Raw genomic sequence first — 17,311 nt, forward strand, 5'->3', positions numbered from 1 at the left:
TGCATTTCTTAGGGGGTTTGGATAAAAATAAAATTCAAATCAGCAAAATTTCACATTAAATATTTAATTTCAACATTTATGTATATATGTTTTTATGCATTTATGTATTTATGTTTGTAGTTTTTTGAATTTTTGGATAAAATTTTCAAATTCTAATAACAACATTTCCAATAGTAAATATTTAAAATTAATGTAATTTCATACAACAAAACATGTGTGTATTGTTTTTGTTAAAAATTCCAAACACATTCGTTATAAATATAAAAAATGATTATCACGTAACACATTTACATAAACACACACACACACGTACTTATACACATACACAACTATGTCTAAAAATGTAATGTATGTGTGTTTGAGAGTTTACGTGAATGTGTGTATAAGAGTTTGAGGGTATGTATCACTTTTTCAATAATTATCATAAAATATATTTTGTGATTTTTGTAAAACGTTCACATTTTGTTTGATTGTATTTAGCGAAACATTAATACACGTACACATACATACATTGTTTTGGCTAAATAAAACATTAAATATTTTTAATATATAATAATCTGTATTCGTTTATATTTAAATGCACATTAAACGGAACTAATAATAATTATAATTATAGATATATTGACAGTACGAATAATCAAACAAAAACACATTTAAGCTTACCCATGTTTTTTCTATTGTAGTTTGAAGTGTTGTTGTAGTAAACGTTATTGAAAGAGAGTTGTAATGTTTAACAAATAAGATAAAAATTATTATAAGTATTATTAAGGAGAGCTTTGGAATAATTCTAAACAATTCAAATAGACAAATGTTTTCTTTTATATAAGACTCAGGTTTTAATAAGAGAGGAGGTATGTAGTAACAGACACAGTCCTTAGTATAAGATGCAGTATTGAATGAAATAATAATATAAGACAAAGTCTTTAGTATAAAACATAGATTTTAGTAAACTACAAATTCATTACTTTCGACGCTCTCTTTCGTTGTATAGAAAATTGACTGTATATAAGACATTGCCTCTTTCGTTATATAGAAAATTGACTATGTATAAGACATTGCCTTTAGTATAAGATATTGTCCTTAGAATAAGACAAACCTTTTACTGTAAGCCAAAGTCTTTAATATAATTCAAAGTCTTTAGTATAAGATAAAGTCTTTAGTATAAGATTAAGTCATTCGTATAAAATATTGTCTGTATATAACACATTGCCTTTAGTATAAGATATTGTCTTCAGTATAAGTCAAAGTCTGTAGTATAAATCAAAGACTTTAGTATAATTCAAAGACTTTAGTAAAATACTTAGTCTTTATTATAAGAGAAAAAGACTAAGTAATTTGTATAAAAAATTGTGTCTAAGACATTGTATTTAGTATAAGTCAAAGTCTTTAGTACAATTCAATGTTCTTAGTATCAGTCAAAGTCTTTAATGTAGTGAAAATCGTATGTATAAGACAAAGTCATTAGTATAAGCCATTGTCTTTAGTGATGATTATTCTAAGAGATTGTATTTTGTATAAGACATTGTCTTTGTGTAATACATCGTCTTTTATATAAGACGTTGCACAGTGGGGGATCTGAAAAAAACTATATGGAAATATAGCCTGATTTTAATAAAATTTCCCATGGCTAAAAAATAGGTTGATTTTAGCTGAGCCATAATGCCCCAAAGAGGAATACGAAGGGTATATCTAAAACAAGTAAGAAAGTATGGTCGGTCAAGCCCGACCCTACACTAAGTAAAAGAGCAAAAACATGTTTCTTTTAAAATTTCAATAATTTATATTTTTGAGTGATTTTCGGAAGTGGGCCTTATATGGGGGCTATGACCAATTACGGACTGATCACCATGAAATTAGGTCGTGTGATTTATGTCTATATGAAAGTTTATTATGTTGAATTTTGTGAGTAGACCAACATTTTTAAGCGATTTATGCACGTTAAAGTGATTTTCGGAAGCGGGTCTATATGGGAGCTATGACTAATTATGGACCGATCGTAACAAAATTTGGTGACATGAATTTTGTATATATAAAACTTATTTGGAGCGCAATTTGTGGAGATACATTTATAAATTTAACATTTATGACCGATAAAGTCCAATTTCGGAAGGACATTTGTATGGGGGCTAGGTGAAATAATGGCTCGATTTCAGCGAGTTTCAATAGGCTTGGTCCTTTGGTCGAAAAAATAATATTTGTTAAATTTGATCGAAATATCTTCAATATCCTGTACTCTGCGCACAAGATTTACATGGACAGCCAGCCAGCCAACCAGACCGACTGACGGACATCGTTTAATCGACTCAGAAAGTGATTCTAAATCGATCGGTATACTTTAAGGTGTGTGTTAGACTAATATTTTTGGGCGTTACAAACATCTGCACAAACGCATAATACCCTCCACACTATGGAGGTGTAGGGTATAATTAAATATGATGCCAAATGTCTCGATAACTGACAAAACTTTTATATATATAGAATGTACTAGAAGAGATCTACAAAAAAAGATTCGTATAGCAATATATTATCTCCTACATTTTACAGGTTATTCGCATTTAAAAATTTAAATTTTAGTTTTTTTACCTGTTTTTTTTTTGGGCAATAAAGGATCCAAATCTTTCCCGACTTTCTTTAGATGTCTTGTCTTGAATTAACAACAAATTAATGAATATTCCTTAGAAAGAATTATTTCAAAACATTTAAAAGGTAGCATTTTGGAAAGTACTACAGAAGAAAAATAATTTCAAAATGTATGTTACTGCGAGGTCCAGAGCCTTCCGAAGTAGACCTACATATTTTTTATGAAAATTTCAATTTTATGACAAATTTTCTCTAATCGCATAGCTGCCAATATGTCCCTAAATGTGCCGTCAACAGAGTTAAAAATCTAAAAAAATACAGTTTTTGGTATTTTTGAAAAGTTTTTTGGGAACAGTTCAATAATTTCTTTTTCACTTTTGAATTTTGTGAATTGCAGCTATGCAATTGATTAAATTTGGCATAAAATTTTAATTTACATAAAAAATAGGACTAATTCGGGTGGCTATGGATGTCGCAGTAATACAAATTTTCTTCTGGAGTACTTCCCAAAATCTTACTTTTCAGAAAAATATAAACACATTATTTATTTTCTTTTTATTTTCTGTATAACTAAACATTAATGTATGTACAGTGGGACCTCGATTATCCGTATTGGTCGGGACCGGACGCATTCTGGATAATCAATTTTCCAGGTTAATTGAGTACCAATTTTGAGTAGTTTTTTAAAGGATTTTATGTACATGTTTAAATAATATAAGGATTTTATTAAATTTCGGACATATGCCCACAGCATTTCATTTTCTGGGCAGAGTAAGTTATTCTACGCATTTTTCAAAACTGCAGAAGTAACAGCGTTCCAAGCATTATTAATTGACAACAGTGCTTTCTTGATGTTAAGCGCTTTCTTAAATTCTTATCTATTGATTGACGTGAATAGTTTTTGCACTATAGTTTTTCGATAATGACATTTAAAGCTCCATATTGCACCCTGATCCATCGGTTGGATCAAAGACGTCACATTTGGTTTGGAAAATTGTATAAATCGTTCATTGCTGAGTTTTTCTATTCTGTTTAATTTTGAGTGGAATATTTTAGCCTTTTCATTCACTATTAATCCATAACTTTTGGTTCTTCAGCAGTCTTTAAATATTTTCAGTTTCGAATGGGCAATTCCTCTTTTTCGTTTTATTCATATTTTGTTTGTTGTTCAAAAATAATCGAAAAAAATGTTGCTTATAATCCCGGATAATTGAGGTAACTATGGTTAATCGATGCAAAAAAGTTGAAATCGATCCAAAATTGGTTTCTTTTTTTTTCACGGATAATTGATGTTGCCGGATAATCGAATCACGGATAATCGAGGCCTCACTGTACTTTTTTCGAAAAAAAAAAATACTCGAAAAAAATACCTTTTAACATTTTTTTAATTTAAATGCACATAATTTTTGACTTGGTATCGATTTTGAACTAATTTTATTTTCTGATATTAATAAATTTGTTGTTAATTAAAAAATATATATTTGAAGAATATCGGGAGACATGTGGATCCGCTATTAACAAAAATCCAGACTAAGGTAAATAAAAAACCTGAAATTATAATTTTGTAATTTGAATATGTAGTAAACTATAAGAGATAAAATATAGTTATAGCTACGTTTTTTGTAGATCTCTGATTGAAGATTCTAAGATACTCAATTTTGGGGCCTTGAAGCTCCGCCCCACCTTAGTGTTTAAAGTCCAAATTCAAAACATATACCAAGCTACAGCTCCTCTCACTTCCTATGAAGTAAGATCGACTGCCGTCATGGACTTCGTTACATTTTTGATCTCACTCATTGTGTACTGTGAGCTGACTTTGTGATGGTTGATCGTAATGATCTGGGAAAAAAATTGACTATTATTTCATAAAACCTGATGCTTTGTTTGGCATCCCACTGGGATGTAATTTTTATGGGCTGAGGCTGGCCAAATGATTCTTTATTGTGTTTAGACGAAGATTCTTAAAGTTACAATCGATCGGTGGGAACGAGTTGATAATACTTATATAATCGCAATTTAACGAAGATTGTATTTTACCATTTATAGTGATCTCTCTATAGAGAACTCCATCAGTCAATATGATTTTCAAAACATGTATTTCAGTGCAGATCATAAAAACTCCTTGCCATTTGTTATAAATAAAGGTGTTTATTTTAGTGTTTTGTTCGACTTCCAGAAAGTGGTCGACAGAATCAACTAATTTATTTAAATATCTGACAAATAACACATTTAATGTTTAAACTGCTGAATGCACATCTATTATTCCTTGTAGATAAGGAAGATATTCTTTTCTAAGTGGCAAGTCAGTAACATAATAAACATTTTAACTAGTAATGCATGTGACAAGTATTTAAAAAATATCAGAATTCCAGGATATACTGGTAGTCGAATGCATTACAGAATAATAAGAATTCTTATTGAAGAATTAATCTCATCACTTTTATTGTCTGGATTGAGAAGTTGATATCGATGGCGATTCGAAAATAAGTATTTGCGCTGGATTTTTTTTTACATGGCGGGAATCGAACCCGCAACCCTCAGATTGATAGTCCAGCACACTATCGTCTAAGTCTATAGGGGAACCCAAAAAGTTCCCTTCGCTGAGCCTCGAATATATGATAAAATTCAAGTTAGAACTTTTCTGTTGATGCGGATTCTCAAATTTTCATATTTAAACATTCCTAAGCTATTGTTTTGGTAGAATATTACTGATATTTTGACCTTAAACTTATAGAAGTGCAGTAATTATGTGATATATAAATCCCCTTGAAATTGATATTTGGATGCGTAGGTAGCGTATCTTACGACATAATAATATCGTGGCCAAACAAGTACTTTGAGTTAGATAGCCTATGTGGAAGATCATGCACAATATTGGTGAAATTCCTTCCATTGAAGCTGAAATTTACATTTTTGGAACAGCTTGGAATGACCTAAGATATATTGCTCTTAACTGGGTTTTTCTAGCGATATATTGTTATTGGCGGCTTATGCTGAGTTAAATGAAAATAAAAACCAACCTGCTGGTCTATATATACTGCAGGTAGTCCGTACTAAAGTCATTATTGGATAGTTGTTTTAAAATGTTTTTACCAATATTCAATTTTGTTTCTTAATACTTGTTATGTTGTTTCCACATTACTTTCCATACAAAGCTCTCCTTATTAAATTAAATAAAAAACTTGAAGCAAAGTGGGTTATAAAAAATAAACAAAATTAAAGCTTGTGTTGAAAATAGTAAGAAATATAAAGACTAGAGGGTTTAAAGTTTATAGTTTAGGATTTTAAAGATTTTATTTTAATAAAATCATAAATTTAAAATAAATTGTTTTATATTATTTAGAGTCCCACAGGAGATGACAGCAGTTATGTTAATGATTTATGCATAAAAATGTGTGTTGATGTGGCTAGAAATATTGTTGAGGTGCGCTTAAATGTCAGTTTTATGTTTTCACATTAAAAAAAAACAAAATGATTAATTTAATTTGTGAATTTAATTTACTGTAAATCACAGCATGATTTTGTATTAATAATAAGTTTAAATTTAATTTAACACATTTAATAAAACTACATTTAATGGTTATAATTATTTAATGTTTTTATTTTTAATATTTGGTTTATTTTAATTAAATTTTTGCTGATTTTATGGTGGCGGTGAATAATATATTTATTAACTAATATTTAAAGCAATTGATTTTTTAATGAGTTATAAAAAAGAAATATTGAAGAAATTAAAGCAAAATTGTTTTGTTAAGATTTCAAAGAAATAATTTATTAAGAAATTTTAACAGTTTTACATGTTCCTTAAGAGTATGATTAATATTTTAATTCTGTTGAATAAATATCACTCATACGCCTGTGTTGTTTCAAACAGTTTATTAATGCTGTAAAATACGGTGCGTATGATTATTATTAAACCAATTTCCAATTAAATATTCCACATACGCCATAGGTTTAGTTTATGTAAATAAAACTCAGTACGTATAATTAATATTAATTAAATCCATTAAAAAATGAGTCGCCAACAGCTCAATTTTTTAATATTTAACTGGAAATCAATTATCGTAGTAATAATTGTTTGGTTTTTCCCACATAATTCAATTAATATTAAATTCTTTAAAATCTTTTGCAAATTTCAATTTAATTTCTCTATAGTTTCTTTGTAGTTTTTTTAATGAAGAGGTTTAGCAATCAATAAGCTTTTTTTTGTTTAAAAATATTTATTTGAAATACATAAACTATATAATAATAATTTAGTTGATTATTCTTTCTTTATTTATTTTAAATAAAATTAAATATGAAGCTGGTTTGCTCTGTTTATTCCAAAAATTATATAGACACACACAAATAAATACAATGAAATGCAAATGCTGATTATTTTATAAATTGTTAACAAATTAATACAAAATTTTAAGTCAGTTTATTTTTTGTTTTTATAATTTTTTTTTGGTTTTTACTAAAATGACAGTTAGACATACATACATATACACAAACATTTATACATACAATATATATTTATATTGATATATAGTACATGTATTGCATTTGAATTCATAGTAAATATATGCAGATTAATTTAAATTTAATGATAAACTATTCATTTTAATTAAATGAAATTAACATAGTGATTTTAATGAAGAAGAAATTAAATGAAAACTAATTTGTTTTAATTTGGTAGTATAATTTATGTTAATAACGATATGAAGACCAATTTATAACTAATCAAATGATGACTAATAGAGACATGATTTATATTTAATTATGAATTTTATTAAGAATTTCAGTTAAGTACTTGTTTTTGTAAGTATATTGTTAAAGATGTGTTTTAAAAAGTGATGTTAATATTTTATTTTAATTTAATTTATAAGATAATAGGAAAGCAGTCTTATATTAATGAAAATAAGGTTAGAAATGTTTACTTAATAGAATAATTGTGGTAATTTATAAAGAAATATATAATTGCTTCTTTAAAATTATTTAAATATTGTAGAAATGAGAGAACGTATTTTGATTCCATGGCACACCCAGAGAAAAAATATAGTTGTAAACATTTTTTTACAATAATGAGCAAAAAAAAATTTTTTCAAAATTTCGATTTTGCAAAAAAAATTCAAAAATTGTATTTCTTGAGTTCCAAAATATTTATTTTGTAGATATCCCACTCGCACCGCAATAGGCGACCTAAAATATCTTAAAGGAATAGATCTAAGTTTTCTTTTCAGCTAAAAAAAAGTTAAACAAGTGAGAGAGCTATATTCGGCTGTGCCGAATCTTATATACCCTTCACCAAATTATACTTTAAAATAAATTTTTTTAAATATTTTGAGGTAAATAAAATTTAATTTTTTTTTTAATTGTTTTTCAAAATTTTTTTTTAAAATTTTTTTTTTTTTGGAAAATAAATTTAAAAACTAAAAAAGAGCTATATTCGGCTGTGCCGATAAAAAGTTTTTTCCAAATTTTTTTAAAAAATTTTTTTTTTTTGGAAAAAAATGTATGACAAAAAAATTTTTTGATGAAAAAAAAATTCGGGTTAAAAAATATTTTTCCCGATTTTTACCCATTGTAGGTCCAACTTACTATAGCCTTATCTACATCGTTGCAATGGACTTTGAAATATCTATCATTAGTTATCCATATTGTCTATATTAATGACTTAGTAATCCAGATATAGATCAAAAATTGGTCAAAAATCGAGGTTGTCCCGGTTTTTGCTCATATCTCCGTTATTTATGGACCGATTTTGCTGATTTTAAATAGCAAACTTCTCGAAAGCATGTCTGACAGAATTATTGATCCCGAAGATATCTGGGGTCTTCAGAAAATTGATTTCAACAGACAGACGGACATGGCTTAATCGACTCCTTTATAGGGTCGGAAATGAAAAATGTAGAAATTACAAACGGAATGACAAACCCTATATACCCTTCTCACGAAGGTGAAGGGTGTAAAAAGGGCCCATTTTGAAAAAAAGTTACATTTTGCAAAAAAAAAAGTCAAAAATTGTATGTTTTGAGTTACAAAATATTTATTATGATAGATATCCCATTCGCGTCCCACAAAGCTACCAAAAGGATCTTCAAGGAAAATATCTCAGCTTTTGTTTGAGCTAAAAAACAAAATTTAAAAAAGGTGTGGATTTTTTGGTGATGACGTTAGCTTGTCTACGTAGAATGTGGCCAATCCAGTTCCACTTGAGTTTCATCATTTCTGTTGCAATTGGTTTTAAAATACTTGCAGATTTTGGATATCTCAGTGTGAAGCATTCTTTGTTTCACATCCAAAGAGTAGGATTGACTTCAAGTTTGTGTTGAATATTTTAAGCTTCACTCGACAGGAAAGAGTTCGAGAGTTCCAGATGGATTTCAGGATACCAAATAGTTGACGCGGTTTTCAATGCCCTCCATTGATCTACCAGTCTTTGTTATAATCCTACCCAAGTAGCTGATGGAGTTAACATCGCCCAGTTCAAGGTTTTTAATACACAGAGAAAGCAGATTTGTTGTGACAACCCACTTAGTTGTCAATCGTATGATTCGGTTGCACACACAGAATTTTTCGGTTCTAGCAGCAGAATATCAGTTAATAAAGAAGAATTTTGGTTGAAGCTACCAAACTTTTGTTAAACCTACTCATGACAATTTTAAACGAATCAAGATATGTTTACTCTGTTCCAAAGTGAAGCGTATTCCAGAGAGGGCGTTCAGCAAATAGTAGTCGGACAGGGAAAGTTAAAACTTCCCAACTACTTCATTATAAGGAGTAAGATCAAACGTTTTTCCTTAAACATTTTAACTCAAGTATTATTTGATATTTTTTTGATCAAGATACAAACAATCAAAGGTCTGCCGACAAACTGATTCCAATGTTATTAAACAGTATCGGGAGAATTTATCCGATAGTCTTGATAGAAAACCTGGTTCATGTAAAAGGAATGGTCCACATGCTGTCTCTAAAGCCAATAAATAGAAAACATTTTCCAAAGAGCTCTCAACATATCCAGTAGGAAAGCAGTTTGGTTAGCTCAGTACTGGGACTATTTGGTACGAAAAGTAAAAGCCAATGCAGGTTTAAATACATACAAGGCTCAAACAGTTCCTGACAGGAACTCTGCTACAAATTTAGAGGTCAAAGACAGAGCACGGAAATTGAAGTCAAATTTTATAAGAAAAAATACCTGCTGCATAATGGAAGAGGAAACGTATGTTCTGGCAAATTTACGCAGTTTTCGGGTCAATATTTTTATGTTGCTGATGCTCGAGGAAATGTAGAAAAGTTTAGCATCCAAAAGCAGAAAATTTTCCCTAAAAGTTTTTAGCATGGCAAGCAGTTGCGACAAAAGTATCCACACATTAGACACAAAAGGCTCTATAAATACCGAAATTTACATCAATGAATTTCCCTGCTTCTGGATGAATCGTGCTGCTCGCTCCTGTTGAGGCTTACAACAATCTTCATGGAGTAATACCACCAATTATTGGTCTTCTGTGTCAAAATCACCACTTCTGAACTCCATAAACCATCTCTCGCACTTTGAAACCGATGGAATACATTCACCATTCGGTGAACAATCGGTGTGCTTCAGCGGCATTTTGTTTTCAAATTAAAGAAATTAATAAAAAAATCCAGGATAGGAAACTTTTGTTGGTAGAAAATTTACGCTATAATGTTCAATAATGACATATAAGTTATTAAAAACAAACAATAGTTATTAAAAACAAACATTGCGTTCCAAAGATAAGCCCTCATTTTTAAGTCATACTCCCAATAATAGTTTCGAACATTTGGTTGGGATTATAACTGACTATTTTAAGCAGGTGATATCAGGGGAAGCAAATCATTGCCATGCATGAAAAAAAACAAGTAAAAAAATTTGGTCGGTCAAGCCCGACCATATAATACCCTACACTAAGTAAAAGAACAAAAATATTTTTCTTTTAAAATTTCAATAATTTATATTTTTGAGTGATTTTCGGAAGTGGGCCTTATATGGGGGCTATGACCAATTATGGAGCGATATCCATGAAATTAGGTCGTGTGATTTATGTTTATTATGTTGAATTTTGTGAGTACACCAACATTTTTAAGCGATTTATGCACGTTAAAGTGATTTTCGGAAGCGAGTCTATATGGGAGCTATGACTAATTATGGACCGATCGTAACAAAATTTGGTGACATGAATTTTGTGTATATAAAACTTATTTGGAGATACATATTGTGGAGATACATAGATAAATTAAACATTTATGACCGATAAAGTCCAATTTCGGATGGACATTTGTATGGGGGCTAGGTGAAATTATAGACCGATTTCAGCCACTTTCAATAGGCTTGGTTCTTGCGCCGAAAAAATAATATGTACCAAATTTTATCGAAATATCTTCAAAATTGCGACCTGTACTCTGCGCACAAGGTTTACATGGACAGCCAGCCAGCCAACCAGACGGACGGACATCGTTTAATCGACTCTGAAAGTGATTCTAAGTCGATCGGTAGGGTATACATTAAGGTGGGTGTTGGACTAATATTTCTGGGCGTTACAAACATCTGCACAAACGCATAATACCCTCCACACTATGGTGGTGTAGGGTATAATGAGAAATAGAAATTAGAAAGAAAAGTCGAATATAAACTCGAATACGTTTATATTCGACGTTAGATAAAATTGTAGTTAAGGACTTCGCAGATACAGAATGATGAACAAATCGCAAGCTATTTCTCCGATTTGAAGATAACACATCTACTTATAAGTAACATATTCAAACATTATTAAATGACAATGGTTTTGATACGATTTCATATATAGTTTTAAGTGGTATGTAGACATTTTGAAATATTTATTAAAACTATTTTTGTGGTTGTTAAATTACATATATATCTTGTATGTTAACTGCTTTCCATAATTATTGATCAATAAAAATTAGTTTATACAATAATATTAATATCACTTTTATATAGTAATGTTTTTAATATATGTTTTTAATGAGACGCTATTTATAAGTCCTGATTTAACCCCTTAAGTGTATAGATTTTAAGTAGGATGTTTAACAAATTCTTCATATTTAAAAACAAAGATTAGATTAAGAATATTTGTTTTCTATAGAAATACACAAAATTATTAATCTGCGACCTCAAAAAGTAAATACAATGAAAATCTAAGTCAATTTTTCTATTTACGTCTGTGCCTGTGTGTGTAAATCACTCTTGCGTTTAAAATACTGAACCAAAATTAATAAGATTCATGTGGAGTATTTACAAATGTCCTAGGAGGTTGGCTATTAAAAGTCATAAAAAGTTGTTTGGTAGAAAAAAAGTTGTAAGCCAAAATCTGAGGTAACCTCAAAGAAACTTATTTCCAACATTAATGTTGTTGGTTAACTTGTTGTTGTGTGTAAATATGATGTTGTTGATTTTATTGTTGTTGTATTATTTACTCTGTTTATGTTGAATATGTGTTGAAACGAAAGTAATTTAAAAACTTTTAAGTAGAAAATATTAAGGATTTGTTATAGCTGTTTTGTTAAGACAACACTTAAAGGGTTAAATTTTTTATATTTTACTATTGTGTTTTTAATTATTATTTTAAATGTTGATATATTTATATTAATGCATAACTTATAATGAGATTTATATAATTTTTAAATTCTTTAACTAGTTTATTGTTGATTGAGGGATTGGATTAGTTTTTCACATTTTCTTGACGCTTTTGTTCTATTTTTTTAAAATGCACAATACTTGAAAATTATTTGGCCCAAACAGTGTAATTAGCAAAAAAAAATTCAAAAAATTTTGAAATTTTTTCCATTTAGAAAAAAAAATACATAAAAGTCGAATAGTGTAGTTTTAACAGGCTAAATAAAGTCAAGTATTGTTTGGTTTAACCAGATATATTACACCAGCATATTGTTTATAAAATGTTAACACTCATAAGAGATGTCATGTAGTTAAGAGTTAACAATTAAGATTAATGAAGTTGGGAATTTTATTTAAAGTTTAAGGAAATAGAAATTTTGTTTTGTTAAAAAGATAGTTGAATTTCTATTTTTTTTGTAAGAGAAATTTTGAAAACAATAACTTGCATAATATTCTGGTTAAACGGAGGGTTTTTAAACTGGTTTAAGATAAATTAAATTTGAGTGGAATGAGTTTGTTTAAGGGTTTTGTTTATAAGATTATTATTAAGTATAAAGCTGATGGTTAAATGATAAATTTTTATTATAATTTTGTTTGGTTGATAGGTTTGGCTGATATATTTTACAATGTAAGGCCCACATAAACGGCAAGCTGACAATGTACACTCCCACTTTCTTTCTTTTTTTTTTGTTTGGTGTCTTTTCATTTGGTGACCACTGCGTGTGTAAACTACTCTTATTGAAATGTTTTCATACATTTTTTTTTTAATTTATCGTACATTTTTTTGAGTTTGAAATGTTAGTTTATGTTTAAAGCTTGTTATTTAAATAAAAAAATATTTAATTAAAAACTTAAAAAATAATGAATTTTAGAGCTTTTGGTTGTGATGAACTAAAAAAAATTAAATAAAAATTTCAAGTGATTTAAACTAACAAAATGTTTTAAAATTATTTGTTAGTAAAACTAATTATTTTTGATTTTAGTTATTTTTAAACTTGTTTGTTTTTGGTTTATTAAAATATAATACAAAGTGCTGGTTTAAAAGCTCAATTCAAAATAAAATAAAAATATTGTTTAATACAATCCATCATATATCTAAAAATATGAAAAAAGCCATTTATACAAAAATGTTGTTACGGTTTTTTTTGGTTTTTGGAAAATTAAATAATGGTTAGAAAACCATTTGCTTACCTTGTGTTTTAATTCTTAAATATTTGCAACTATATACAAGAGAATTTTATATAATTTGTGTTTTTTTTTTCATAAAAATACTTATTTTAAAAATTAATCAAAATACCTATAAATATCATAAGAAACTTAATATGATGTAAATATTATTTATTATTAATTAAATATCCCCTTTATTGTTTACAAGCTTCCTCTAAATTTTATATTTTGTTTGCCAACTTACCTGTTGTACATGAGCACATCTGGTTTCCAGAGTTTATTTGGTGTTATACGCAAATCCTTGACGCCACCATATTCAGAATCATTCCATCGTAAATTATAGTCATTCCATTCCTGGTTTATATGTTTAATGTAGGTTTAAAAAAGCGCCATAAAGGAAAGTTTTTTAAAAAATATAGAAAATTTTATTAAAGTAATTTATTTTATACTGTGAGATAAGAAAAGTAAATAAAATTGAAATATACAAACAACAAAAGACCAGGACAGCTCTAGAACATAACTAGAACAGAACTAGAACAGAACTAGAACAGAACTAGAACAGAACTAGAACAGAACTAGAACAGAACTAGAACAGAACTAGAACAGAACTAGAACAGAACTAGAACAGAACTAGAACAGAACTAGAACAGAACTAGAACAGAACTAGAACAGAACTAGAACAGAACTAGAACAGAACTAGAACAGAACTAGAACAGAACTAGAACAGAACTAGAACAGAACTAGAACAGAACTAGAACAGAACTAGAACAGAACTAGAACAGAACTAGAACAGAACTAGAACAGAACTAGAACAGAACTAGAACAGAACTAGAACAGAACTAGAACAGAACTAGAACAGAACTAGAACAGAACTAGAACAGAACTAGAACAGAACTAGAACAGAACTAGAACAGAACTAGAACAGAACTAGAACAGAACTAGAACAGAACTAGAACAGAACTAGAACAGAACTAGAACAGAACTAGAACAGAACTAGAACAGAACTAGAACAGAACTAGAACAGAACTAGAACAGAACTAGAACAGAACTAGAACAGAACTAGAACAGAACTAGAACAGAACTAGAACAGAACTAGAACAGAACTAGAACAGAACTAGAACAGAACTAGAACAGAACTAGAACAGAACTAGAACAGAACTAGAACAGAACTAGAACAGAACTAGAACAGAACTAGAACAGAACTAGAACAGAACTAGAACAGAACTAGAACAGAACTAGAACAGAACTAGAACAGAACTAGAACAGAACTAGAACAGAACTAGAACAGAACTAGAACAGAACTAGAACAGAACTAGAACAGAACTAGAACAGAACTAGAACAGAACTAGAACAGAACTAGAACAGAACTAGAACAGAACTAGAACAGAACTAGAACAGAACTAGAACAGAACTAGAACAGAACTAGAACAGAACTAGAACAGAACTAGAACAGAACTAGAACAGAACTAGAACAGAACTAGAACAGAACTAGAACAGAACTAGAACAGAACTAGAACAGAACTAGAACAGAACTAGAACAGAACTAGAACAGAACTAGAACAGAACTAGAACAGAACTAGAACAGAACTAGAACAGAACTAGAACAGAACTAGAACAGAACTAGAACAGAACTAGAACAGAACTAGAACAGAACTAGAACAGAACTAGAACAGAACTAGAACAGAACTAGAACAGAACTAGAACAGAACTAGAACAGAACTAGAACAGAACTAGAACAGAACTAGAACAGAACTAGAACAGAACTAGAACAGAACTAGAACAGAACTAGAACAGAACTAGAACAGAACTAGAACAGAACTAGAACAGAACTAGAACAGAACTAGAACAGAACTAGAACAGAACTAGAACAGAACTAGAACAGAACTAGAACAGAACTAGAACAGAACTAGAACAGAACTAGAACAGAACTAGAACAGAACTAGAACAGAACTAGAACAGAACTAGAACAGAACTAGAACAGAACTAGAACAGAACTAGAACAGAACTAGAACAGAACTAGAACAGAACTAGAACAGAACTAGAACAGAACTAGAACAGAACTAGAACAGAACTAGAACAGAACTAGAACAGAACTAGAACAGAACTAGAACAGAACTAGAACAGAACTAGAACAGAACTAGAACAGAACTAGAACAGAACTAGAACAGAACTAGAACAGAACTAGAACAGAACTAGAACAGAACTAGAACAGAACTAGAACAGAACTAGAACAGAACTAGAACAGAACTAGAACAGAACTAGAACAGAACTAGAACAGAACTAGAACAGAACTAGAACAGAACTAGAACAGAACTAGAACAGAACTAGAACAGAACTAGAACAGAACTAGAACAGAACTAGAACAGAACTAGAACAGAACTAGAACAGAACTAGAACAGAACTAGAACAGAACTAGAACAGAACTAGAACAGAACTAGAACAGAACTAGAACAGAACTAGAACAGAACTAGAACAGAACTAGAACAGAACTAGAACAGAACTAGAACAGAACTAGAACAGAACTAGAACAGAACTAGAACAGAACTAGAACAGAACTAGAACAGAACTAGAACAGAACTAGAACAGAACTAGAACAGAACTAGAACAGAACTAGAACAGAACTAGAACAGAACTAGAACAGAACTAGAACAGAACTAGAACAGAACTAGAACAGAACTAGAACAGAACTAGAACAGAACTAGAACAGAACTAGAACAGAACTAGAACAGAACTAGAACAGAACTAGAACAGAACTAGAACAGAACTAGAACAGAACTAGAACAGAACTAGAACAGAACTAGAACAGAACTAGAACAGAACTAGAACAGAACTAGAACAGAACTAGAACAGAACTAGAACAGAACTAGAACAGAACTAGAACAGAACTAGAACAGAACTAGAACAGAACTAGAACAGAACTAGAACAGAACTAGAACAGAACTAGAACAGAACTAGAACAGAACTAGAACAGAACTAGAACAGAACTAGAACAGAACTAGAACAGAACTAGAACAGAACTAGAACAGAACTAGAACAGAACTAGAACAGAACTAGAACAGAACTAGAACAGAACTAGAACAGAACTAGAACAGAACTAGAACAGAACTAGAACAGAACTAGAACAGAACTAGAACAGAACTAGAACAGAACTAGAACAGAACTAGAACAGAACTAGAACAGAACTAGAACAGAACTAGAACAGAACTAGAACAGAACTAGAACAGAACTAGAACAGAACTAGAACAGAACTAGAACAGAACTAGAACAGAACTAGAACAGAACTAGAACAGAACTAGAACAGAACTAGAACAGAACTAGAACAGAACTAGAACAGAACTAGAACAGAACTAGAACAGAACTAGAACAGAACTAGAACAGAACTAGAACAGAACTAGAACAGAACTAGAACAGAACTAGAACAGAACTAGAACAGAACTAGAACAGAACTAGAACAGAACTAGAACAGAACTAGAACAGAACTAGAACAGAACTAGAACAGAACTAGAACAGAACTAGAACAGAACTAGAACAGAACTAGAACAGAACTAGAACAGAACTAGAACAGAACTAGAACAGAACTAGAACAGAACTACAGCAGAGCTATAATCTGAAATGAACTGGAACTATAGTGCCACAATTTTAGTCTCCTTTTTATAGTTGTATATTTTAATTTTATTTTTTAATTAAGATATTTTGTGTATTTTAGATATGTTTAAGTGTTAAATGAAATGGCGACACTAGAAAAAACTTAGGATAATTATTACATTTTCAAATTAAATTAAAATATTTTCTAACAGTCTAATTAGGAAAATTAAAATTATAAAAAAGCATAAATACACTATCCAACCTGGATGTTAAAATGTTCTAATAGAAAAAAATAAAAAAAACTGGGATTTTGTGTAAAAAAGGTTTAAATTGTTTAAACCACAA

The 17,311-nt window shown here is 29.7% G+C and overlaps 1 protein-coding gene across 1 annotated transcript in view; it reads right to left on the reverse strand.

Annotated features, from left to right (window-relative positions):
• Positions 1-17,311, reverse strand: part of nAChRalpha6 (nicotinic acetylcholine receptor alpha6) — a 531,258-nt gene that overhangs the window by 104,570 nt on the left and 409,377 nt on the right. Inside the window, exon 4 of the mRNA XM_065500448.1 lies at positions 13,626-13,735. Within this exon, the coding sequence (XP_065356520.1) occupies positions 13,626-13,735 (110 nt within the window). The remainder of the gene's footprint in view (positions 1-13,625; positions 13,736-17,311) is intronic.

Source organism: Calliphora vicina, chromosome 2, assembly GCF_958450345.1.
Source record: "Calliphora vicina chromosome 2, idCalVici1.1, whole genome shotgun sequence".
NCBI lineage: Eukaryota > Metazoa > Arthropoda > Insecta > Diptera > Calliphoridae > Calliphora > Calliphora vicina.